Source organism: Pongo pygmaeus, chromosome 3 (genome assembly GCF_028885625.2).
Source record: "Pongo pygmaeus isolate AG05252 chromosome 3, NHGRI_mPonPyg2-v2.0_pri, whole genome shotgun sequence".
Lineage (NCBI taxonomy): Eukaryota > Metazoa > Chordata > Mammalia > Primates > Hominidae > Pongo > Pongo pygmaeus.
In genome coordinates, this window is record NC_072376.2 from 38,651,678 (window position 1) to 38,676,800 (window position 25,123).

Genomic DNA, 25,123 nt, shown 5'->3' on the forward strand with positions numbered 1-25,123 from the left:
AAATATGTGCCCCAATATTTATAGAATACCTCACTGGCCAAAAAAACATGTCTGTGTGTGAATTCAGCCTACCAGGCCACCACCAATTTGTTGTTGCTGGCCTCTTAGATAAAGTCCAAACTCCTTAGCTGGCACTTAAGAGAATTTCCATAGTTTGACCAACCAGCCAGAACTCCCTAATCTGGCACCCAGCCGTTTCCATGGAAGAGTCCCACACTCCGCTAACAGCCAGGCCTTCATTCATCCTGTTCTCCATCTGGGTTCCTCTCTGCTCTCTACACCACCTACCACAAACCTATTTGTCCTTCAAGCGACACCTTCAGGATCATCTCCATGCAAAACCATCTTTTCTTCCTCAGAGTACCTATTAAAAAGAAACACTGACAATCCAGTCCATTTGTCTTTTTATAGTTGTAAATTTCTTCCTAAGTGTGGTGTTACGGTGTTCAGGAATTAGACAATTATAACTTAAAATAATCGGTCTCGTATTATCATCATATCACACAGATCTTCTTAGTAAGATTGTACATAACACAGGAAAGAGGGGCCATGCCATACCATTCGTGGTATTCTCCACGGGATCTAGCGAAGTCCCACACACATAGTAGCAGGTTGTCAGTAACTGTTTGTTGAAAGAATAAATGAATGAAAATAATTAAATCTTCCTACTGACAAGGGCACATTTTGCCTTTTCATTTCATCAGGACTAGATTCTTCAGAGGGTTAACTGGGTCCTTCCATTTTTTAAACTATATCCAGCTTTTAAGGACATATTTAAGATCCAACACCATGCAAGTCCCTGGTTGAGAGGAAGATACTTTCACAGACTGTAATTACTTTGTGTAAAAGCTTTGTTTTCCCTAATGTGAAAACATTCTGAAAATGTTTAATTGCTATAATTCTCTTTTCAGGCACTTAAACACTTCCTGAAATGCCCAAGCTCGGAAGATAATGTGGCAATAGAAATGGCAATTGAAACTGTAAGTACGCTTTCAATGAAACTTTCAAGAATGCCAATTTTTAAAAAAACTTCTTGAAAAAAATTTTAAATATATGCAGAAGTAGACCAAACAGTATTACAAAGCCCTACATACCCATCGTGTAACTTCAACAGCTGTCGATACATAGACAGCTTCATTTTATTCATACCCTCACCCTCTTTCCCGGGTTTTTTTTTAAGTAAATCGCAGTCACCATATCATTTCACTTGTGGATACAATATCAGTGTCTAAAAGATAAGAACCTTTGGATTTTCTTTTAGGTGTAACTTGCATACAGTAAAGTTCACAAATCCTAAGTGTACAACTCGATTAGTTTTTTCCTCTATGCATACCTGTGTAACCCCCACCCAGATCAAGATACAGAACATTTCCAGCTCCCGAAAGTCTCCACATGTCACCCCCCAGTCAATATCCCCCACCAAAGGTAACCACAATTCTGACTTACATTCTTATAGATTCGTTTGCCTGTGTATAAACTTCATAGAAACAGAATCACTCATGTGTCCTCTTACGTCCAGTTTCAGTCAGCATTATGTATGCATATGTGTCCGTTTGTGTTATTGCACATAGCAATAGGTCATTCTTTTTTTTTTTTTTTTTTTTTTTTGAGACAGAGTTTCGCTCTTTTGCCCAGGCCGGAGTGCAGTGGTGCAATCTCAGCTCACTGCAACCTCCGCCTTCCAATTTCAAACAATTCTTCTGTCTCAGCCTCCCAAGTAGCTGGGATTACCGGTGCCCACCACCTTGCCCAGCTAATTTTTGTATTTTTAGTAGAGACGGGGTTTCACCATGTTGGCCAGGCTGGTCTCGAACTCCTCACCTCATGATCTGCCCACCTCAGCCTCCCAAAGTGCTGGGATTACAGGTGTGAGCCACTGCGCCCAGCCCAGCAATAGGTCATTCTTCTTCATTGCTATGTAGTATTCCACTATAAGACTGTACTACAATTTATTTACCCCTTACTCTGTTAATGGACTTTTGAGTTGTCTCCAGTTTGGGCATATTATGAATAAAGCTGCCCTAAAGCTGTTCATGTCTTTTGGTGAACAAAAACCCTCAGTTTTATTGGGTATATATCCAGGCGTAGAATTATTAGGTCATAGCATTCTAAATACAGGTCTTTTTGTCAGATATATGTTGCAAAAATCTTCAAAGGCATAGCTTGCCTTTTTATTCTCTTGACGAACATAAATTCTTAACTTTTAATAAAGTCTGACTCATGAATCTTTTATAGTTAGTGCTTTTTAGTCCAATTAAGAAATTTTAAGCTGGGTGCAGTGGATCACTTGAGGTCAGGAGTTCAAGACCAGCCTGGCCAACACGGTGAAACCCCATCTCTACTAAAAATACAAAAATTAGCTGGGCATAGTGGCAGGCACCTGTAATCCCAGGTACTTCAGAGGCTGAGGCAGGAGAATCACTTGAACCCGGGAGGCAGAGGTTGTACTGGGCCGAGACTGTGCCATTGCACTCCAGCCTGGGCAACAAGAATGAAACTCCATCTCAAAAAAAAAAAAAAGAAAAGAAATCTCTACCTATCCCATGATCATGAAAATATTTCCCTTATGTTTTCTTTTAGTAGTTTGTTCTATCTGTCTCATTTAGGCTTATGCCCATCCCAAGTTAATTAGGTATATGGTGTAAGGTAGGAGTCAAGGATATTTCTTCTCAATGTGGATATCCTGTTGACCCAGCACCATTTATCAAAATACTATCCTTTCCACCACAGAACTGCCACAGAGCATTTGTCATAAATGAAATTACCATGTAGTATGAATCTGGTTTGGGATCCTCTAGTCTTTCCCATTGCTTTAGTCATCTGTCCTTGTACCAATACTCCATTGTCTTGATTACTATATGTATTATATATTATAATCTTTCTGTTTCTGTGGATTTGCCTATCCTAGACATTTTATATAAATGGAACCATATAATACGTGGCCTTTTGTGCCTGCTTCTCTCATTTAGCATCATGTTTTCAAGGCTGTTCCATGTTGTAGCATGTGTCAAGAATTCATGCCTTCTTATGGCTGAATAATATTCCATCATATGAATATACCACACATTGTTTATTCATCAGTTGATGGGCATTTGTTGTTTCTTCTTTTTGGCTATTATGAGGAATACTGCTATTTACATTTGTGTGCAAGTTTTCATGTGGACACGTGTTTTCATTTCTCTTAAGTGTATTACTCAGGAGTGAAATTGCTAGGCCATATGTAAACTCTATGTTTAACATTTTGAGAAAGTGTCCAACTGTTTCCCGAAGCAGCTGACCACTTACATTCCAACAGGCACTGTGTGAGGGTTCCAGTTTTTCTAACAACAATTCCTTGATATTGTCAGCTATCTAGTTAGGGTTTGAATTTCTTTAACTCTTGCATAAATGCTTTCATACAGTTTTTAGTTCACCTCAATATCAAGACAAGGCTCATGTATTACATTTAGTTTATATGGGCCTTAAGTCTCTTTTCATCTCCCTTCCCCTCCCTTATTCTCTCCTTCTCTCTCTCTCTCTCTCTCTCTTTCTCTCTCTTCAACTCTATATCTCCTAAACACCGCCCCCACACGCATACTTGCTATTTATTTGTTAAGAAAATAGGTCATTTATCCTGAGGAATTTCTGACATTTTGATTTAGCTAATTACATCCTTGTGGTATAATTTCCCTGTATTTCCCACTAACTAGTAGTTAAATCTAGATACTTGATCAGATATAGATGATATTTCTGTAAAAACAACTTCATAGATGGTACCATGTACTTCCTATTCTCATCACAGCAGTAGGGCCACATCTTTTTTTTTTCTTTTTTTTTTTTTTTTGAGACGGAGTCTCACTTTGTCACCCAGGCTGGAGTTCAGTGGTGCGATCTCAGCTCACCGCAACCTCTGCCTCCTGGGTTCAAGTGATTCTCCTGCCTCGGCCTCCAACAGTAGCTGAGATTACAGGTGTGTGCTACCATACCCAGCTAATTTTTTTGTACTTTTAGTAGAGACAGGGTTTCACCATGTTGGTCAGGCTGGTCTCGAACTCCTTACCTCAAATGATCTGCCCGCCTTGGCCTCCCAAAGTGCTGGGATTAAAGGCATGAGCCACCACACCCAGCCTAGTAGGGCCATATCTTAAATCAACTTGGGCTGCCATAACAAAATACCATAGTCTGGTTGACTTCTGGAGTTTGGGAAGTCCAAGATCAAGGTGCCGGTAATTTGGTTCCTGATGAAGGCTCTGTTCCTGACTTGCAGACAGCAGCCTTCTCACTGTGTCCGCACATGGCCTTTCCTGTACATGTATGCAAGGAGAGAGATTTCTCTCCCTTCCTCTTAAGGCTACAATCTAACCCTAATTACCTCCCAGAGGCGCCATTTCCAAGTATCATCACATGAAGGTTGGGGCTTTAACAGATGAATTTGGGGGATGCAGGGGGACACAAACACTCAGTTCATAATAGCCCATATTTTTTTGGTCTCTTTTTTATTGTTTTGTTGTTGTTTGTTGTCGCCCTGGCTGGAGTGCAGTGGCATGATCTTGGCTCACTGCAAACTCCACCTCCTGGGTTCAAGTGATTCTCCTGCCTCAGCCCCCTGAGTAGCCCACCACCACACCCGGCCCATTTTTTTTTTTTTTTTCTATTTTTTAATAGAGACGGATGTTTTAGCATGTTGGCCAGGCTGTTCTCAAACTCCTGACCTCCGGTGATCCACCCACCTTGGCCTCCCAAAGTGTTGGGATTACAGGCGTCAGCCACCACGCCCGGCCTGGTCACTCTTTTTATGGTGGTAAGATTGATTATTGGGTGTAGGTGTGGTCAGCCTGATCAATCTATGATAAGCTTTCCCATCAACTTTTCACCTAATGATTTCAGCAACCAATGATGATTATTACTTAGATTGGGGTGTCCAATCTTTTGACTTCCCTGGGCCAAATTGGAAGAAGAAGAAGACTTGCCTTTAATTAATAAGTCCAGAAGGGCACTGATTTGGGTAGTTCAAGTGTCCATTGCAGGATTAATCAACTGGTGGCCACAGGGATGGAACATCATGCCTGGGCAAATTGGGTCAAATTCCCACCACTAGACAAAGTTCAGTAGCCATGGAGATGGGGTCTATTAAGACATGGAATTTCCACTAGAACTCCATGGTTGAAATGAAGTAGAAGCATCTCTCAGAAGAGTTGAAGGAATGAATATTAGACAAAATTATGGATGTCCCTTGCAGCTGTCAAATTTCTCTCCTTTCATTAGTATTCTGTAATCCCACAGTACATTCTCGTTGTGTTTCTAATGGATTTTGTTAAATTTTATTAAGGCCAAGGACATGTAGTCAGTAAAACCAACATATTTGTACTTATTGCTGGGATTACTTCATTCAGACAAGTCCATTCTGAATTTTACTACTGGATTTTTTTTTCAAGTGCAGCTGCAAGTCATTTTATTCTCAAGCTGCAAAACCTCTAGTGGCTCCCCATTGCCTCCACAATTCATTCCCAAATTATCCTTCATGGATCATAAAATCTTAGAAATACCTGGAAGTGAACCAGTCTAACCTCCTTCACTTTACTGATGGAGAAACTGAGGTACCAGAAGATGATATGACTAACCTACAGACACCCAAATAGAAAGTAATTGATCTGGGACTAAAACCAAAGCTTCCTTTCCTTCCCACTTACCTCTTACACTCCTCTAGGTCAGCAGCCTGTGCTACAACTAAATTGGCCACTTTTTTTCCCCCGTTTTGAGACAGGATCTCTCTCTGTTGCCCAGGTGGCACAATCACAGCTCACTGCAGCCTCGACCTCCTGGGTTCAAGCAATTCTCCCACCTTAGCCTCCCAAGTAGCTGGGATTACAGACATGCCACCCCACCTGGCTAATTTTTTATTTTTTGTGGAGATGGGTTTTTGCTATGTTGCCTTGGCTGGTCTTGAACTCCTAAGCTCAAGTGATCCTCCCACCTTGGCCTCCCAAAGTGCTGTGATTACATGTGTGAGCACAGTGCCCAGCCTTAAACTGCCCTCTTTTATTTGAATAGTTCAGGGCTCCGCTTCCTTCGTTCCTTCACTCTTGCTCCTTACACCTAAAACACCCCTCCCCCTGCACCTCTGCATCTCATACCCCTACCCAATAAGCCTTTCCTAAACTGTCCTCGGGATGAAATTTCACCCTCCCTAGAATGGTCTAAGCACTTTGAACATCACTTATCGCTATAGTAACTCCCTTCAGATTTACAAGTTCCTCAAGGTCCAGAACCCATCTCTTTACAGAGTGTTCAGCACATGGCAGTCACTCAATTAATATTTGTTGAATTGAGCACATGTTGGTCCCTAGCTCAGTGAAAACAGGTGATACAAGTTTCCTTCCGAATCCTCCATCTCTTTCTTTCTTTCTTGGGGACCTTCCCCTGGGGAAAATAAAAATCACTTTTACTTGTGGCTTGCATTTTCTCACAATCTGTGCGCTCTTTCACCTGCTGATTCGCAGCCAGAAGCCACACCCCTGAGTTATTGGGTACATCATCAAAATGCTTGTGCTTCACCCACCCCCACCCACCCCCATCCTCAACACCTCAAGGCTCTGAAATGCCTCCTTGGTTTATGGAGGGGGAAGGGAAGTATGAGGCCCCTTACTGGGAGATGATGGGGAAGGTGGGGCTCACTGGTGTCCCTCAGATGAGTTGGGAGAGTCCTCCTTACCTCCTTGCACTCAGCTTCTGCCTTCCCCACTCCATGAACTTGCTTGAAAAAGTCCCCACAGATCTCTCACTTGCTAAATATAGAAGTCTCATCTCAGTCTTCACCGTACTCCATGTTACGGTCACATTTTACCCTATTATACTACGTCTTTCTGGACATTTTTCCCCTCAGAACACTGCATCTTCTGTTCTCCACTTCCTTCTCAGATGGTCCCTTATCCGCCTCCTTCCCTGGCCCGTCTGCCCCTTCCATGCCAGCGCCCCTCAGCATTCCATCCGCACCTGCCGTGAGTTGCCTTTGCCTGGCCACATCTATTCCCTGCTGGCTCTCCTGTCTGCCTGTCTGTCCTGACACTTCGAGTGTGCTCCGCTCTCCCTGGGGGCAGCTGCCATTATTGCTGGTGATAAAAACAATAGGGACAGCCGGGCATGGTGGCTCACGCCTGTAATCCCAGCACTTGGGGAGGCTGAGGTGGGCGGATCACCTGAGGTCGGGAGTTCAAGACCAGCCTGACGAATATGGAGAAACCCCATCTCTACTAAAAATATAAAAATAGCTGGGAGTGGTGGCATATGCCTGTAATCCCAGCTACTCGGGAGGCTGAGGCAGGAGAATCGCTTGCACCCGGGAGGTGGAGGTTGTGGTGAGCAGAGATCACGCCATTGCACTCCACCCTGGGCAACAAGAGCGAAACTCCATCTAAAAAAAAAAAATAGGGACACCTATTGAGTGCTGACCCTGGCAGTGGGGTGGCCACAGTTTGCATACGTAATAGTGAAAATTACTTATTGCTTCTCTGAAATTTAAATTTAACTGGGAATCCTGTATTTTTATTGTCTGTATTTGACAGTCCTGTCTACTTGGCACCTGTCCAAGCCCTGTACGTGTATTGACTTATTTAATCCTCACAACAGTTCTGTGAGTTAGGTGCTATTATTGCCCACATCGAGGCCCCAAGAGTCATCTGCCCACAATCACATGGGTCTCAAGTAGTGTCACTAAATTGACCTCCAGCAGGCTGGCTCCAGAGCCTTTGCTTTAACCATTTCTCTGTCCTGGCTTATTCACCCAAAGCCATCCACAGAAGCCATCAAGAGAACAAGCTCTATCATTTATGTCCCAGCATCCCTGCTTTATCGAAGTGGCACGAGCAGAGGTGACACAGATTGGTGAAAGCCTAGCTTTTTCCCCTGACGAGGACCACAGGCGGGGCAGTGTGCAGAAATCCTGCAGCCTGAGAGCCTCTGCACCTGCAGGTTCAGGGTCATCTCTTTATTACTCAAGTCTACTGATTGCATCCTTCCTCTGCCGGACAGATAACTTGCAGACTTGTCCTCATCCCTCTCCTGAGGTGTAGCAATCAAGGCCATGTGTGGCTGAGTCCCCAGTGATCATCTCCTCCATTTTCCGGTGGCTTTTCTCATTGTAATGTCATTACCGTGACAAGACTCTTCAGTGTTCCTTCCCCTAAGCTGAGCTCCAGGTGTGTTTTTGGCTCACCCCTTTTTAATAGACACAGAATTCTGAAGCCTCCTAATTTTGTCAGTAATTCCCTAGTGCCTCCCCTAAATTCCTGACCTCACACATTCTGTTCCTATTAAACTCATATATGCAGATCCTGCAATGTAGTACATTATTTTTCCCGCTCACCACCACCCGGTACTTCAATGATTTCACTCACCTTTATGGAGATGACTTTTTTTTTTTTCTTTTGAGACAAAGTCTCACGCTGTCGCCCAGGCTGGAGTGCAGGGACGGGATGTCGGCTCACTGCAACCTTTGCCTCCCAGGTTCAAGCCGATTCTCGTGCCTCAGCCTCCTGAGTAGCTGAGATTACAGGTACGCACTACCACACCCAGCGAATTTTTGTATTTTTAGGAGAGACAGGATCTCGTCACGTTGGCCAGGCTGGTCTTGAACTCCTGGCCTCGAACTCCTGGCCTCAAGTGATCCACCCGCCTCAGCCTCCCAAAGTGCTGGGATTACAGGCATGAGCCACCATGCCTGGCCTGGAGGTGACTTTTAAGTAAAGATTTCTAAGCCAGCCTTCTCTCCAGAACCCCACCCACGTTTCAGCTGCTTGCCCTTGTCCAGGCTCCTCTGGCTGGGACCCTCACTTCTTTACACTTTCAATGACATGTAGTCATGTGCAAGTGCATTTCCTCAGGGAGCCGCTGCAGAGGAGGGCACCTGGAATGATACCATTGTGTCAGCGCTTGTGCTTCAGATGCCGTCCTCAAGGTGTCATAGTCATTTAAGAAAGTTTTTATTAAAATATCCAAGGGTCAGGCACAGTGGCTCATGCCTGTAATCTCAGCACTTTGGGAGGCTGAGGCGAGCAGATCGCGAGGTCAGGAGATCGAGACCATCGTGGCCAACATGGTGAAACCCCGTCTCTACTAAAACTACAAAAATTAGCTAGGTGTGGTGGCGCGTGCCTATAGTCCCAGCTACTCGAGAGGCTGAGGCAGGAGAATTGCTTGAACCCAGGAGGCGGAGATTGCAGTGAGCCGAGATCATGCCACTGCACTCCAGCCTGGTGACAGAGCGAGACTCTGTCTCAAAAAAAAAAAAAAAAAAAAAAAAAAAATCCAAGAAGTACATTCTCTGTGCATGTGAAAGAAAATATGGTATTTTGATACAGCAGCTAAGAAAAAGCTTCTAAGGATGGATTTTTATTAATGGAGACTCTAGCAACAAATGAAGAAAGGCCCTGATTCTATGTCATATTTCAGGCACTTTACTATAGATACTATTAATGTTTTTTATTCCATCTCCCTAAGCAGAAGATTGTCTTTTTCTCCACTCTTGCTCGGTTTAAGATGCTGAATTTTCTGGGTCTTTCTCTCTTATTAAACAGGTTGGTCAGGCCAAAGATGAACTGCTGACCAATCAGCTGATAGACCACCTCCTGGGGGAGAACGATGGCATGCCTAAGGTACTGAACACGTGGGCTTCGTGTGCGTCCTCAGGTCTCGGTTACAGTTTGATTCTGCCTGTTTTTACCCATCATGCTTTTACAACATAGACATGAAAAATTTTATCTCTGCCAGTAGCGTAGATCATCTAGACCAGGAGCGTCCAATCTTTTTGCTTCCCTGGCTCACATTGGAAGAAGAAGAATTGTCTTGGGCCACACATAAAATACACTAACACTAACAACAGCTGATGAGCTAAAAAAAAAAAAAATCGCAAAAAAAACTCATAATGTTTTAAGAAAGTTTACAAATTTGTGTTGGACTGCATTCAAAGCTGTCCAGGGCCACATGTGGCCTGCAGGCCGTGGGTTGGACAAGCTTGATCTAGGCAGACCCTGCGTTTTGGAGGATAACGTATATTCACTCTTTAAAATTGGCTTTGCCACCTGTGAGATAGCCATGCCCCTCTAGATAACAATCCTCACCACAGACAATTTTTCTCAATGTTATAATTTTGTTTATTCTAGGAACTATGAAAAAAGATCACTGACGCTGAAACTATGACCTAGCACTCATCTCCAAAACTCAGAGTGTGCTTTGTTTACATTTCAAAAATTATGGAAGTTAACAAAAATCAGATTAAGCATAAAGGTAGTTCTCTATAACATAAAATAGAAATAAATTGGCCAGGCGTGGTGCGGTGGCTCATGCCTGTAATCCCAGCACTTTGGGAGGCCAAGGCGGGTGGATCACTTGAGGTCAGGAGTTGGAGACTAGCCTGGCCAACATGGCGAAACCCCGTCTCTACAAAAAATATAAAATTAGCCAAGCATGGTGGCACGCGCCTGTAGTCCTAGCTACTCAGGAGGCTGAAGCAGGAGAATTGCTTGAACCCAGGAGGCAGAGGTTGCAGTGAGCCGAGATTGTGTCACTGTACTCCAGCCTGGGCGACAGAGTGAGACTCCATCTCAAAAAGAAAAAGTAATAAAGAAGTCATTACAAGCATATTTTCAAAATATGTGACTCTCTGTGGCTTCCTGCAGAACGTCCATCTTCTCCCAGTCCTGGTCAGGAGAGACCCACACACCTTTGAGAATGCCCCAGACCTCCTTCTTCCCCTTTGCTTTATGTTCAATGAGATTTGCTGGTGAAGAGCTCAAGTCACTGATTGTAAGCGAGGGCAATAGAATGTCGCAGCTGGAGAGGACTGTAGTGGTCCCTGAGTCCATTTTCTGCATCTTACAGATAAAGCCACAGAGACCCAGAGCAGCTCAGTTAACTCGCCAAAGGATACAGGCCCTTCAGCTGCTCCAGCCACCTCCCATGGTGTCCACTTACTCTAATAATCTGAAAACCAGCATCAGATGCTCGCAGCTGTCTAGAGTTGGAGTAGGAATGGAAAATGGCCAAAGGCCAAAGAAAATGTTATAGGTCAGAGAAAATTGATATGCATATAAAAATTATTGAAAGTTTGCAAAGTTCATATATCATGAAGAATATATTTTGTTTCCAAGTACATGAGAAATACTCTGTGGAGTAGGGTCAGGAATAGACTCAGATCCTGTGGTTCAAATCCTGACTGGCCCCCTCCTGTTGTTTCAGCTTCTTATCTGTGAAATCGGGATAACAATAGTGCCTTCTTCCTAGGGTGGGTATGAGGATTTAAATGCATTAGTATTTCTCAAGTACTTAGAATACCACCTGGCCATATTGAGCTCTGAATAAATGTTTAATAAACTAATTCTTTATTCATTGAGTTTTTTGAAGCAATATCAATTCTCAGTTACTGGCAGATGAATGTGATTCTAACTGAAATACAAAATTCTAATCTCCCCTTAGCTAATGAAGAAAGTAATGTTTCTATAATGGTTTATATGTCAGGATGCCAAGTACCTGTTCCGCTTGTACATGGCTCTGAAGCAATACCGAGAAGCTGCCCAGACTGCCATCATCATTGCCAGAGAAGAGCAGTCTGCAGGTAGGTCCATGATACGTATGTGTTACTCCCCAAACAGGCAGCAGAATCAAGCCCCAGCCCCTTTTCTGTGTAGGAAAGAGTAGCCCCTACGTTTCTAACATATGCTTGCTTTGAACCCAAAAGACTAAAGAGATGACCATTTCTAGGTTTCAGAGGGGTTAAACCATGTACTATCCCAGGGGACTGTATAAATGTAAGAGACTAAGACCATCTCTTGTCAAGTGCTATTTCCTCTCCTCCCCCACAACCTCAGAATTTCTGTCTCATGAATGATGTCTCCTCTCACCCCTCCAGCCCACAACCCCCTTCCTACAGTCTCATGGCATTTTCTTTCCATTCCCTGTGTTTGGCCTTAACAATATGAGACATTAGGTGATGGAGGGTAATGATGATGCGGTGCTGTTACAGACCTAGTTCTTTATAATATGCAGAGACTTGATAGACTCTTCAGGATGGTTCTGCTCACGTGTGCTCTGCAATACTTATTGAGTGAGTAAGAGGATTAGTCTGATATCTTCATTAATTTTTATGAGCTGATCTTCTTAAATCTTTATAAATGTGGACACAATTTTGGAAAATATGCAGTCAAATAAGTCATTACTTTATTCAGCTTACGTTGATCTAACAACACCTTCTTCCTGTCAGATGCGTGCTAGGAGCTCAGGATACAAAGAGAACTGAGCCACAGTTCAGCCCTCAAGGTCGTGATTTGATGGGAGAGACAGAAAGTAAATTCAGAGTTGTTGGACAGGGTGACAAGTGCCAGACTAGAAAGAGAAATAGGCTGAAAAGGCACAATTAAAATAAGAGCGACTGCTGGGTTACCCACAGCATCCTGAAGGTTGGGGTAGGGAGAGGTGGAGGATGGAGACGAGAGAAGGCAATGAAAGCTTTAGCTGAGTTTTGAAAGGATGGGGGAGCAGGAGACGAGGGCGAGTGGGGGGTTGCTGGGAGCCAGAGTGCTGGGATGTGGGGAAATGGGGAGGTGGGGAAGTGCTGGAGTGAAGAAAAGTACTGGCAAGGCTGCAGCATTTACACGCCTGGAGAAGGAAGGGAGGGAAAATCAGGCCAGAAAGGAGCGCACAGGCCGATCCTGAAGGGCACAAGTCCTCTGCTCAGGAATTTGCACTTCCAGGCGTGAGTGGCGCCATTGGAGGGTTTTATGCAGGGGTGTGACCTTGAGGTGTTTGAGTGTGGATCAAGGCTTGAGGGTTTTGAAGGCATACTCTGACATCAGATGTGGGCCCAGAGCAATCCTGATGAGCACTACAGCAGAAGGAAATGGTGAGAAGCATTCACAGTGGGCATGGGAAGGGAGGCTGGAATTGGGAGACTGAGAGTTAGACTCAGAACTCCATGGCCTGGTGGATTTCAGGGCCGGGGGGGTGCCCTGAGGAAGAGTAAGACATCAAGGAGGACACCACCATTTTTCACCAGAGCAACTGGCTAGATGTTCATAACGTCAATTAAAATAGGAAATCTGGCCGGGCACAATAGCTCATGCCTGTAATCCCAGCACTTTGGGAGGCCGAGGAGGGTGGATTTCTTGAGCCTAGGTGTTTGAGACCAGCCTGGGCAACATGGTGAAAACCTTGTCTCTACAAAAAAACACAAAAATTAGCCAGGCATGGGAAGATCACTTGAGCTCGAGAAGCAGAGGTTGCAGTGAACAGAGATTGTGCCCTTGCACTCCAGCCTTGGTGACAGAGTGAGACCCTGTCTCTGATAGACAGACAGACAGACAGATAAATAGGAAATCTGCTGAGTTGCTTTGAATAAGACATTATTAAGAGATTACTAATAACAAGACTAACAAAATCCACTAGTAAGATGGGGGTCCATAGAATGTCCTCAGATGTCACCCTTTGCAGTAATGTCATTTTACCACCTTTTTTCAAGGCAACTACCGGAATGCACACGATGTTCTCTTCAGTATGTATGCAGAACTGAAATCCCAGAAGATCAAAATTCCCTCCGAGATGGCCACCAACCTCATGATTCTGCACAGCTATATACTAGTGAAGGTGAGGCCCATGGAGGGACTTGGGACATAACCTGCCAGTTGTTTGTCCCCCATTGAGATTTTCTCCAGGCACTTCTCCATTGGATTAGAGTGATTGCCTAGATCTCTGTATTGTTAAGTAAGAAAACAAGATACAGAACACGTCTACAATACACTGCCTTGTGTGGAATGAGGCACGGTGCAGGACGCACAGCACCAAACTCCAGTGCGGGGACAGGGAGACGGGGAGACAAGGGGGACCAGGCTTCATCATGTGCATCTTCTTATAGTGTATGCGTTGTTTTGTTTTTTGTTTTGTTTTGTTTTGTTCTGTTTTGTTTTCTTTTTGAGACGATGTCTTGCTCTTTACCTAGGCTGGAGTGCAGTGGCACGATCTTGGCTCACTGCAACCTCTGCCTCCCAGGTTCAAGCAATTCTCCTGCCTCAGCCTCCCGAGTAGCTGGGACTACAGGCACACACCACCACACCCAGTTAATTTTTTTGTATTTTTAGTAGAGATGGGGTTTCACCATGTTGGCCAGGCTGATTTCAAACTTCTGACCTCAAGTGATCCACCCCCGTTGGCCTCCCAAAGTGCTGGGATTACAGGCATAAGCCACCACGCTCAGCTTTCTTATATTGTTTTGATTTTGAGACATGTAAATGTATTAACCTGTGCCAGAAAAACAGATTTACTTAAAACATCTTTGTTTATCTACAACTTGTTAGTTTATTTATTCTGTTAGTGGATTTCATAAAATTCCACTGTTTTATAAATATTGTTTAGTTTTCATCCAAATATAAAAATAATACATATTAACGAAGAAAGTTTAAAGAATATAGAAAATAATTTTTTTTTTTTTTTTTTGAGATGGAGTCTCACTCTGTCACCCAGGCTGGAGTGCAGTGACCCAATCTTGGCTCACTGCAACCTCCACCTCCCTGCTTCAAGCAATTCCCCTGCCTCAGCCTCCTGAGTAGCTGGGATTACAGGTGCACGCCACCACACCCGGCTACTTTTTTTGTATTTTTAGTAGAGACGGGGTTTCACCATGTTGGCCAGGCTGGTCTCGAACTCCTGTCCTCAGGCAATCCACCTGCCTCGGCCTCCCAAAGTGCTGGGATTACAGGCGTGAGCCACTGCGCCCGGCCAGAAAAGAATTTTTTAAAAATTCGTCCTTTAAGTCCATCACCCAGATATAACAATTGTTAATAGTGTTGTATATATTCTTTGTGCTTCTATAAATGCATGTTTTTTACCAAATTGGGATTATGTTTAGTTGTGTATATTCTGTTTTTTAAATCAGTAATTATCAATACAAACAAAAATAGATCCTGCAAACATCAAGTATTTGTATGTATAATTTACATAAATGAGGCTGGGCATGGTGGCTCACACATGTAATCCCAGTACTTTGGGAGGCTGGGCATGGTGGCTCACACATGTAATCCCAGTACTTTGGGAGGACAAGGCAGGAGGATCACTTAAGCCCAGGAGTTTTGAGGCTGCAGTGAGCTATAATCACACCACGGCACTCCAGCCTGGGCAACAGAGTGAGACCTCAACTCTAAAAAAAGACACAATACAACTTACGTAAATGTCATGTATATTCGTGTTTACATTTATATATATACATATCTCTGTAAAGATACAGGCAGACTCCAACTTACATATTTTTTAAATGTTCATTTATGTCACAGTACATCTTTCCATATTAATGCTAAATTGGTTCTCTGACCTGTCCACAACAGCAGTCATGTTATGAATGATTTACATCGTAATTATTGTCTGTATCAGCACTGTCCAGTAGAACGTTCTACAGTGATAGAACTATTCTATACTGTACTGCCCAATATGGTAGCCAGTAACCTGGCTATGGAGCACTTCAAATGCAGCTAGTACAGCTGATAAACTACATTTTTAATTGTATATGATTTTAACTTTTAAATTTAAGTAGCCATACATGACTAATGCCTGCCACAGAGACTGCACAGGTCTATAATGCTGATTCTAAGGGAAATGCATCTGGAATTATAACTTGCAACCTCCAGGAGTACATTTCCCTTCAGAGAGGCAGAAGAATCCTTCTTCCATAAAGAAGGGGGTTGGAAGGAGAGAAGTCTTTCTCAGCTGCAGACATGAGTGGTGATTCAATGTCCTGGAAGCACAGAATCTAACAAAATGGAGCCTTTAGGAGTGCAGGGGGGACAGAAACACATTGGTGGAAGATGCGGGGCAAAAATAGGAATTCCTGTAAGAGGCCCTCTTGCAACAGAGCTTTCTAGCACCATAAGCCACAGGGGTGCTTCTTGAGTCCTTTTTCTTTTTCTCTGGCCCTAAGGGTTGGCATCATTCCACACTCACCCTGCACATTCTCACCAAGTATCCTCAGCCCTGACCCCTCATCTGTCTGCTTCTCTCCATCCCCACTGCCCCACCTTTTTGGCCCCCTCGTCTCACCCCTGGATGACTGCAGTGGCTTCATGGCCTGGCCCCTGCTGACTTTTGAGGCTCACCCCATCCTAAACGCACCCCTCGATGTGTCACTGACCCTGCTGGCCCCTGCCCAGTCTCAGGCCTTCCGCCCGTCATTGCCCTTTTAGCACAGACAGGGCCCCTTTCCTTTAGCAGATCATTCTCTCTCTTTCTACCTGATTCCTGACTCACACAGCTTTTGGGTCTTACCACAACTTGGTGAAGTTGGTCCCCCAAGAATGGCCAGTAAGAGATAGACCGGGGATTTGAACCCATACCAAGTGGTCTAGGGCAAAGTGAAAAGCAGAGCATAGAGTAGGTGAGGCCATGGGGCCAGGCAGCAGCTGTTAAAGAGAAAAAAATGGAGGGATCTCTAGTGGCATCAGCCAGGAAAGTCTACAAGGATCCCACAGTGACCCTGGGCCATCATCAAGGAGTTGTTTATTTGGGGGAACAAAGCATGAATTGGGGCTTATCGACGACTATGAGAAGAGTAAAATACGTCATTTGTTTCAGATTCATGTTAAAAATGGAGATCACATGAAAGGGGCTCGCATGCTTATTCGGGTGGCCAACAACATCAGCAAGTTTCCATCACGTAAGTACCACTGACCACAGCTCTCACCCATGCCCCACGCTGCATGCTAGCACAGTGCCCCTTTTGCAGGTTCCCCTCATACACTAACTCATTTAATTATCACAGCAGCTCCATGAAGTGGTATGTCAGGGCCCCAAGACCACTCCCAGGTTTGATGATTCTTCACTGGGAGGATTTACAAGAGTCAACACACAGTAGTACCAAAGCCGAGATTTATCACAGCAAAGGATCTGAGGCAAAATGAGCAGAAGGATTCACCCAAAGGCGAGCAGGTGCAGGCATGGACCTCCGAGAGTCCCTTCCCAGTGGAACACACAGGACGCAAGTTCAGTAACTCCTCCAAGACTGACTTGTACAACATGGTGAAACGTAGAGTGCCAAGAAGCTCACTGGAGACTCAGCAGCCAGGAGTTTTATTGGGGTGTGGTCACATAGGTGCCCCCTGCCTGGCATGTACCCAGTTTTCCAGGCTCCCAGAGAGCAGGTGCTCGGCATAAACCACATTGTTTATACAGAGATTTTAGGCACGGTGAGCCACTCATCAGTTCTGGAAACGGTGGGAACCGTCTCCAAATCTATGTTCCAGATGCGAGCCAAGGGTTAGCTGTTCAAGCCTTTCCAAGGATGACAGTCTCAGGCCTGCACACACAAGTACTTTTCTGAACAAACTGGGACAAAAGAAAAGAAATAACATTTGCCCAAGATCACATTGTCAGCTAATAATAGCCTGACTCTGTGTTCGCAAGCACGGTAGAACGTTGCCTCTGAAAAGGCCTCACTATCCTAAAAGACATGTCATGATAACATTCTTAAATGATTAAATACTGTCACATTATATGACAGGGATCAGCAAACTTTTTCTGCAAAGGGCCAGATGTTAAATATTTTAGACTTCGTGAGACATATGGTCTCTGTCACAACTGCTCAACTCTGCCATCTTCTCATGAATAATACATAAACGAATGGGCATGATTGTGTTTCAGTAGAGCTTTATGTTTGGACACAAATGTTAACCATATACACTTTTAACATGTCACAAAAATATTTTGATGTTTTTTCAACCATTTAAAAATGTAAACATCATTCTTAGCTCATGGACTGTACAAAAAGTCAGAGGGCTAGATTTGGTCCATGGGTCATAATTGGCCAACCCACATTCTCTAAGTGTATTTTTGTCGTTGCTGTTACATGAAAGTCTACCATGCGGGCAAGGTGTGGGATAGGACAGGCACTCTCATGACTGCTGGTGGGGATGGAAATTGGCATGGCCTTTGCAGAAAGCAGTTTGGCAATTTGTGGTAAGAGTATTTTTGAAAAAGTCGTGTTTTTGAGCCAGTAATTCTGGGTGTCTGTCCTGAAGAAAGAATTTGATGCCTGCCAAGAGGTTAGTGCATAAAGTCATTAATCCCCCAATGCTTTTATCAGCAGTCCTGTCAGATGCAAAAAATATATCTAAGAGGCGTAAAAGGAAACTCACGGAAGTGTTGCCTCAAGGGATGCAGGTCCCAGTGTTACAAGGCAGAACATGATGTCATCAAAGGAAAAGCACTTGATGGGCAGTTAGCCTGACCCCACAGCTACGTACTTTCCTCATTAAACAGATCGTATCTGGTTCTTTGCAGAAAAAGCAAAGTTCAGAGACTATGACCCTGTTTTCCTACAGAACCAGGGTGGAGTCCCGCCTGTATCACTGAGGACAGGAGACACTGTGCTCTTGCTGCTCTCCCCTTTTCTCTTGCAGACATTGTACCCATCCTGACGTCAACTGTGATTGAGTGTCACAGGGCAGGCCTGAGGAACTCTGCTTTCGGCTTCGCAGCTATGTTGATGAGGCCTGAATACCGCAGCAAAATAGATGCCAAATACAAAAAGAAGATCGAGGGAATGGTCAGGTAGGCAGAGACAGCTATTTCGGCTATCTAATCATATTTCTCAAAGGTATTTCCAAAAATGTAGCTGCCAATGTGCAGGCTCAGTAAGAAAACGGTGGGGGGCCAGGTGCAGTGGCTCACGCCTATAATCCCAACACTTTGGAAGGCTGAGGTGGACGAATCACTTGAGGTCAGTAGTTCAAGACCAGCCTGGCCAATATGATGAAACCCTATCTCTACTAAAAATACAAAAATTGGCTGGGCGTGGTGGCACACACCTGTAGTCCCAGCTACTCAGGAGGCTGCGGCAGGAGAATTGCTTGAACCTGGGAGTCGGAGGTTGCAGTGAGCCGAGATCGTGCCACTGCACTCCAGCCTGGGCAATAGAGCGAGACTCCATCTCAAAAAAAAAAAAAAAAAAGAGGGGGGGGGGCATAGCAATTAGGATTATATTCAGCTCTAAGCATCAGAAAACCTAACAGCAGCTTGATCAAGTCAGTATTTATTTGACTCATATGCAAGGCATCACAGTCCAGGACTGGTGTCACTGTGCCTTGATGCCACCAAACCAGATCCCTGTCTTCCAGCTTTAACATCCATAGCATAGAGTTTCCTCCTCATGGTGGCAAGACATCTGCCACACCCCCAGACATCGTATCCTCGTTCCAGGCAGGAAGAAGTAGGGAAATGAGAGGTCAAAGGGATCTTCGCCTTTTTGCTCAGGAAGGTACCATCCTCAGGACCTTCAATTTTCACCTCCGTGGCCAGTACTCTGCCTCACAGGACTTAAGGCTGCTAAGTGGAAACAAAGTTCTGTTGGCAGGGAGATGGAGAGAAGCAGCGAACTATGTCTGCCAAAGAGGGATGAAGAAAATAGTGGACATTCAGTGGAAGTTCCTCTCAGTGTGAGGAACTTCATATTCACAGGGCCCACTGCCAGCAGAGAGCTCATTTCCAAATCCTGTGCAGCCCCAAAAGCCCTTAGGCACGTCCTCGATTCAGAAAGCAGTCAGTAGCCTGGTTTTTCTAGGTTTTTCTAAAAGAAAACTAGGAAAAAGTAGCCCTTGCATTTGGAAAAGAAAAAAGTCATTGCAGTCATGGAGTAATTCTAAACAACCACTTTTTCAGGAGTGATGACATTTGGGGTTTCTGTTCATTACATTATGACAAGACCCAGGTACCTGAGTCTTGGACCCAGACCTTAGCCCAGGGAGATGACTGGATTGGTAATGACAAATGGAAGCAAATGACACTTCACTGGTAGCTGGGCTTGGGAGCTACCCTCATGGCAGAGAGCTCTAAGCTGGATAGGAGTACATGGAATACTCCTTTTTTTAAGTCTAAGTAGCTTCAGACCAAATCAGTCTGACCCAGAATACCTACTAGCATGGAGAGTGGGATGGGGAGAAGGTAACTAGAAAATGCAAGATCATATTTACCCCAACAGCATAGAACCACGCTAGCTGGGGCTCTGGCTGGGAGGAGATGCTAGTCATTCTCTCCCCATGTACAAATGGTTTATAGCTATGTGGTCCAATATGGTACCTGCTAGCCACACGTGGCTATTTAAATTTAGTTAAAATGGAATAAAAGTTAAATTTAGTGCTTCGCACTACCCGTATTTCAAGTGTTCAAATGTGGCTCATGGCTACCATATCGGATAGCACAGAATCCGAACATTTCCATTGTCACAGACAGTTCTACTGGACAGTGCTGGTATAACTTGTACCACTTCTGTTACACAAAAGGGAGAGACAGAGGGAAAATACCAAGCTCACCACTCCAGTAGCACAGGAAGAGAGAAGACCGCAAGACCTACCCATGCTTTCTGCCGTTGAATGTGCTATGAACTCCAGTTCCCAAAGGTGGCCCATGTAACACCCTAGAACCTAACCAATCCTAGGTACTCTTCTTCCTCCCCGGAGTGGATCAAGGGCTGGTGTGAGCTTGTAAGTATCTCTCTAAGCCCAGAGTCTGACTATGAAGTAGGTGTGTCATATGTCCCTGGTTTTCCAAATATGCTTTCTCTTTGCCATCCCCAGTACATGAATAAAACAGTATTTTTAAATGACATGATTCTTCCTCACAGGAGACCCGATATATCCGAGATAGAAGAGGCCACGACTCCATGTCCATTCTGCAAATTTCTTCTCCCAGAGTGTGAACTCCTCTGTCCTGGATGTAAAAACAGTATCCCATATTGCATTGCAACAGTGAGTTCCTTTATAGTAATTTCCCTTTCTTTGCATATATATTTGTAACCCATTTGAATACTTGATGTATGTCAATATTTTCTTCACTTTTAAAATAATCTTATCCCTCAAATTTCCTGCAACATCTAGCATTTTATTTCATAGTCAATACAGTTAAAGGTGATATTCAAAGCAAATAATAATAGTGGAGGCACTATCACTGCAGGACCAAATAGCACAGACTCAGGGATCAGACCATCCCGGGCTCAATCCTCTGTAGTAACACCTGCCTACTGAATCAACCACAGATTGACGAGCTACACAATTCCTTGGTGCCATCCTGGCAGGCTGCAGCACTTAATAAGCAGTAGTTTTTATCATTATAATATTGAGACCTAGTATCAGAGAACTTTAACATATCAGGTTATTTATAATTCACTAGACCAATTTAAGCTTTATTTTAAAGAAAACTAAATTCAGGTAATATCACAAAACTGAATATTATTCCTTTAAACATGAATCTGATAAGTAAAACCTAGCTTTAATCCTTTTAATGCCATCTCTCTCAGTTACCCACACATGTGAAATAGCAATGATTTTATAATTTAGAGGTCTGACTTATAACTGGAATTCAATTATTATAATTGAATAACAGGCAGGGTGCAGTGGCTCATGCCTGTAGTCCTAGCACTTTGGGAGGCTGAGGCAGGCGGATCACTTGAGGTCAGGAGTTCGAGACCAGCCTGGCCAACATGGTGAAATCCCATCTCTACTTAAAACACAAAAATTAGCCAAGCATGGTGGCACATGCCTGTAGTCCCAGGTGCTCAGGAGTCTGAGGCAGAAGAATCGCTTGAACCCAGGAGGTGGAGGTTGCAGACAGCCAAGAATGCACCACTGCACTCCAGCCTGGGCAACTGAGCAAGATTCCATCTCAAAAAAAAAAAAAAAAATTGACTAACAGTGGGGGTTTTTAAAATAAAGATGAATTTAACTCTTAAACATCCCGTTTCCAGGGTCGACACATGTTGAAGGATGACTGGACAGTGTGTCCACATTGTGACTTCCCTGCTCTATACTCAGAATTGAAGATGTAAGTGTGCATCATGTCACTCAGTCTCACTGATTTCTCCTGACACAGGCCTTTCATTCTACTCTTTTGTTCTGAAGCATTCTTCTGTTTGTGTTCCTAAGGATCTCTAAAGACTCAAATTGTCTTCTTGGAAGAACCTCCTATGACCTTTGAGAATATTATCTTTAAAGAGGATCTTGCATGAGACTGAATAGTTCTGATTCTCAAATTGCATGGTGGACATGTGTTAAGAGGTGTAGACAGAAAGTAGTTGTCTTTCTCATTAGAGTAACCCAAAGCTAAAGGAATGTTATATATTTAATTTACTCTGCCTTTCCCTCCCCTAAACAGCATGCTAAACACTGAAAGCACATGTCCTATGTGTTCAGAAAGATTAAACGCTGCTCAGCTGAAAAAGATTTCAGACTGTACCCAGTACCTGCAAACGGAGGAGGAACTGTGAGTGCCATGTGCAGGTGAGTGGCAGAGCGCCCACGCACCTTCTGGGCTCAAGGGTCCGCAGCGTGCATGCAGCTTTTTACTGTGTATCAGTATCAACTCCTTTTAGTGCATCATGGAACTTGCCAGATTTGAACAATCTGACAACCACCTTTTGATGTATTTTTTTTAATGCTAAAACGCAGGTATTATCATCTCCATAATGACAAAGGTTGTTTAGCCAAGCAGTATCATTCCGACTAGACCAGATTTTGTCAAATCTCACAGGGGTCTTTTTAATCACTCCATTAAAACTAGAGCCAGCTAATAAAAGCATTTTTTTAGGGTCTGTGATATAATTCAGGAGAATATATTGTAAAAATGTTGGCTTCCAGAGATTTGGAAATAATCTCCATTTCTTTTTCTTTCCAAGTTCCACTTTTGTCACGTGGAAGCTACACATATTCCTTCTACTTCATTCCACTGGAAGCACTTACTCGTGGCCACACATACTGCAGAGGAAGGCAGGGAAATGCAGTCTTTAATTGAGAAGCCAAAAGCCCTGCCAAAACTCAGGATATTCTTTTGCCAAAGGGAAAAGTGAAAGTAATTCATCTCTGACACAGCATCTCACACTTAGCCTGGTTAGACAGGAGTCGAGATTTCCCCCCGCAACCTCTCTTTGTTTTCCCTTCCTCAGGAAGCGGCAGCTCCAGCCAACCAGTTGGACAGGACAGAAAACCTACATGTTATCTAGATACCTCTCACCCTCAGCCCCCATGAGCAAGGGCTCTCAGGCTGTCTCCAGTATATCTGGTTCATGGTTCTCTTGGCTTTTTATTGCACCTGCAAAAACAAAGAGTCTCCAAGGCTGTCCAGGAACAGGCCCAGCCTCCTCCTCCTGCCTCAGGTCTGATTACTCACCATGTTGCAGCCCCACTGGCCTTCTTGCCCTTCCCTGACCACTCCAAAATGTTTTCCACAGCAGCTGCACCCTCTTACATTCCCACCATCAGCACACAAGCGTTCGTCTCTCCATTCCACATCCCTGCCAACAGCTGCTGTCTGCTTTTTTTTTTTTTTTTTTTTTTTGAGACAGAATCTTGCTCTATTGCCCAAGCTAGAGTACAGTGGCATGATCTCGGCTCACTGCAACCTCTGCCTCCCAGATTCTAGTGATTCTCGTGCCTCAGGCCCCCTGAGTAGCTAGGACTACAGGTGTGTGCCACCACGCTCGGCTAACTTCTGTATTTTTAGTAGAGACGGGGTTTCACCATGTTGGCCAGGCTGGTTTCAAACTCCTGACTTCATGCGATTCGCCAGCCTCAGCCTCCCAAAGTGCTGGGATTACAGGCATGAGCCACCACACCCAGCCGGGTGTTTGTCTTTTTATTGTTCAGCTCTCAGGGTTCTTTATATGTTCTAGATACAAGTTCTGTATCATGTATATGATTTGAAGTATTTTCTTGTGGATTTTTTTCCCTTTTCTTGCTTTTTTTTTAATAGAGGCAGGGTCTCACCACATTGCGCAGATTGGTCTCGAACTCCTGGGCTCAAACAATCCTCCTACCTTGGCCTCCCAAAGTGCTGGGACTACAGGCGCGAGCCACCGTGCTCAGCCTTGATAGCATCTTTGATGCACAGGTATTTTATCTTGATGAAGTCCAATTTATCTGGTTTTCCCCCCCTTTGGTTGCTTATGCTTTTGGTATTGTATCAAAAACCATTGCCAGGCTAGGCACAGTGGCTCATGCTTATAATCCCAGTGCTTTGGGAGGCCAAAGTGGTAGGATCACTTGAGCTCAGAAGTTTGAGACCAGCCTGGGCAACATAGTAAGACCGTGTCCCTACAAAAAAATAATTAGCCAGGTATGGTGGCATACACCTGTAGTCCCCGCTGCTTGGGAGGCTGAGGCAGGAGGATCACTTGAGCCTGGGAGGCTGAGGCTGAAGTGAGCTATGATCAAGCCACTGTACTCCAGCCTGGGCAACAGACTGAGCGAGCCCCTTTGTCTCAAAAAACCAACCAACCAATCAACCATTGTGTAAAGTAGACACAGTGGCATGCAGCTGTTATCCCAGTTACTCAGGAGGCTGAGGCAGGACTGCTTGAGTCCAGGAGTTCAAGACCAGCCTGGGCAACATAGCAAAATCCCATCTCTAAATAAAAACAGTGCCTACTCCAAGGTCATGAAGATTTACACCTGTTTCCTTCTAGGAGTTTTATAGTCATTACTCTTACATTTAGGTCTTCGATCCACTTAGTTTTTGTGTCTGGTGTGAGATAGGAATCCAGCTTCCTTCTTTTGCATGTAGACATCCAGCTGACCTGGCAGAATTTGCTGAAAAGACAAATTTTCCTCATTGACACTGGATTATTGTCTATTTGAGTTGTAAGTTTTTTATGTATGTATGTATTCTAGATACAAGTTCTTTGTCAGATATATTTTGCAAATATCACACTCTGTGGCTTCCCATTTCTTTTTCTGAATGGTATCTTTTGATGAGGTTTTGATTTTGATGAATTATAATTTATTAAATTTTAAATTTTATGGTTATTGCCTTCTTTGTCCTAAATATATATGTGTGTGTGTGTGTATATATATATATAGAGAGAGAGAGAGAGCCTACTTAACAAGTCAGGAACATATTTTTCTGTTTTCTTCTAGAAGCTCTAGATCTGCAATTTATCTTGAAAATTTTTGTTTCCAGTGTGAGGAAGGGTTGGATTTTCTTCCCCTCAAATGGATATAAAATGTGGGCCTATTTCTGGACCCTCTCTTCTTTGCCATTGACGTGTTTTTCCCTTATTTTAATACTACACTATCTTGATTACTGTGGCTTTATAGAATCTCTTAAAGTCAGGTATTGTGGATCCTCCAATTTA

At 44.0% G+C, this 25,123-nt stretch overlaps 1 protein-coding gene across 2 annotated transcripts in view; it reads left to right on the top strand.

Annotated features, from left to right (window-relative positions):
- The window catches only part of WDR19 (WD repeat domain 19), a 111,708-nt gene that overhangs the window by 82,306 nt on the left and 4,279 nt on the right, over window positions 1-25,123 (top strand). For both annotated transcript variants that reach the window (XM_054486770.2, XM_063664474.1), the window contains 9 exons: window positions 912-980; window positions 9,552-9,629; window positions 11,491-11,587; window positions 13,487-13,611; window positions 16,582-16,663; window positions 18,405-18,555; window positions 20,624-20,747; window positions 21,743-21,819; window positions 22,150-22,274. In XM_054486770.2, coding sequence (XP_054342745.1) covers window positions 912-980; window positions 9,552-9,629; window positions 11,491-11,587; window positions 13,487-13,611; window positions 16,582-16,663; window positions 18,405-18,555; window positions 20,624-20,747; window positions 21,743-21,819; window positions 22,150-22,261 — 915 coding nt within the window. In that variant the 3' untranslated portion in view covers window positions 22,262-22,274. The remainder of the gene's footprint in view (window positions 1-911; window positions 981-9,551; window positions 9,630-11,490; window positions 11,588-13,486; window positions 13,612-16,581; window positions 16,664-18,404; window positions 18,556-20,623; window positions 20,748-21,742; window positions 21,820-22,149; window positions 22,275-25,123) is intronic.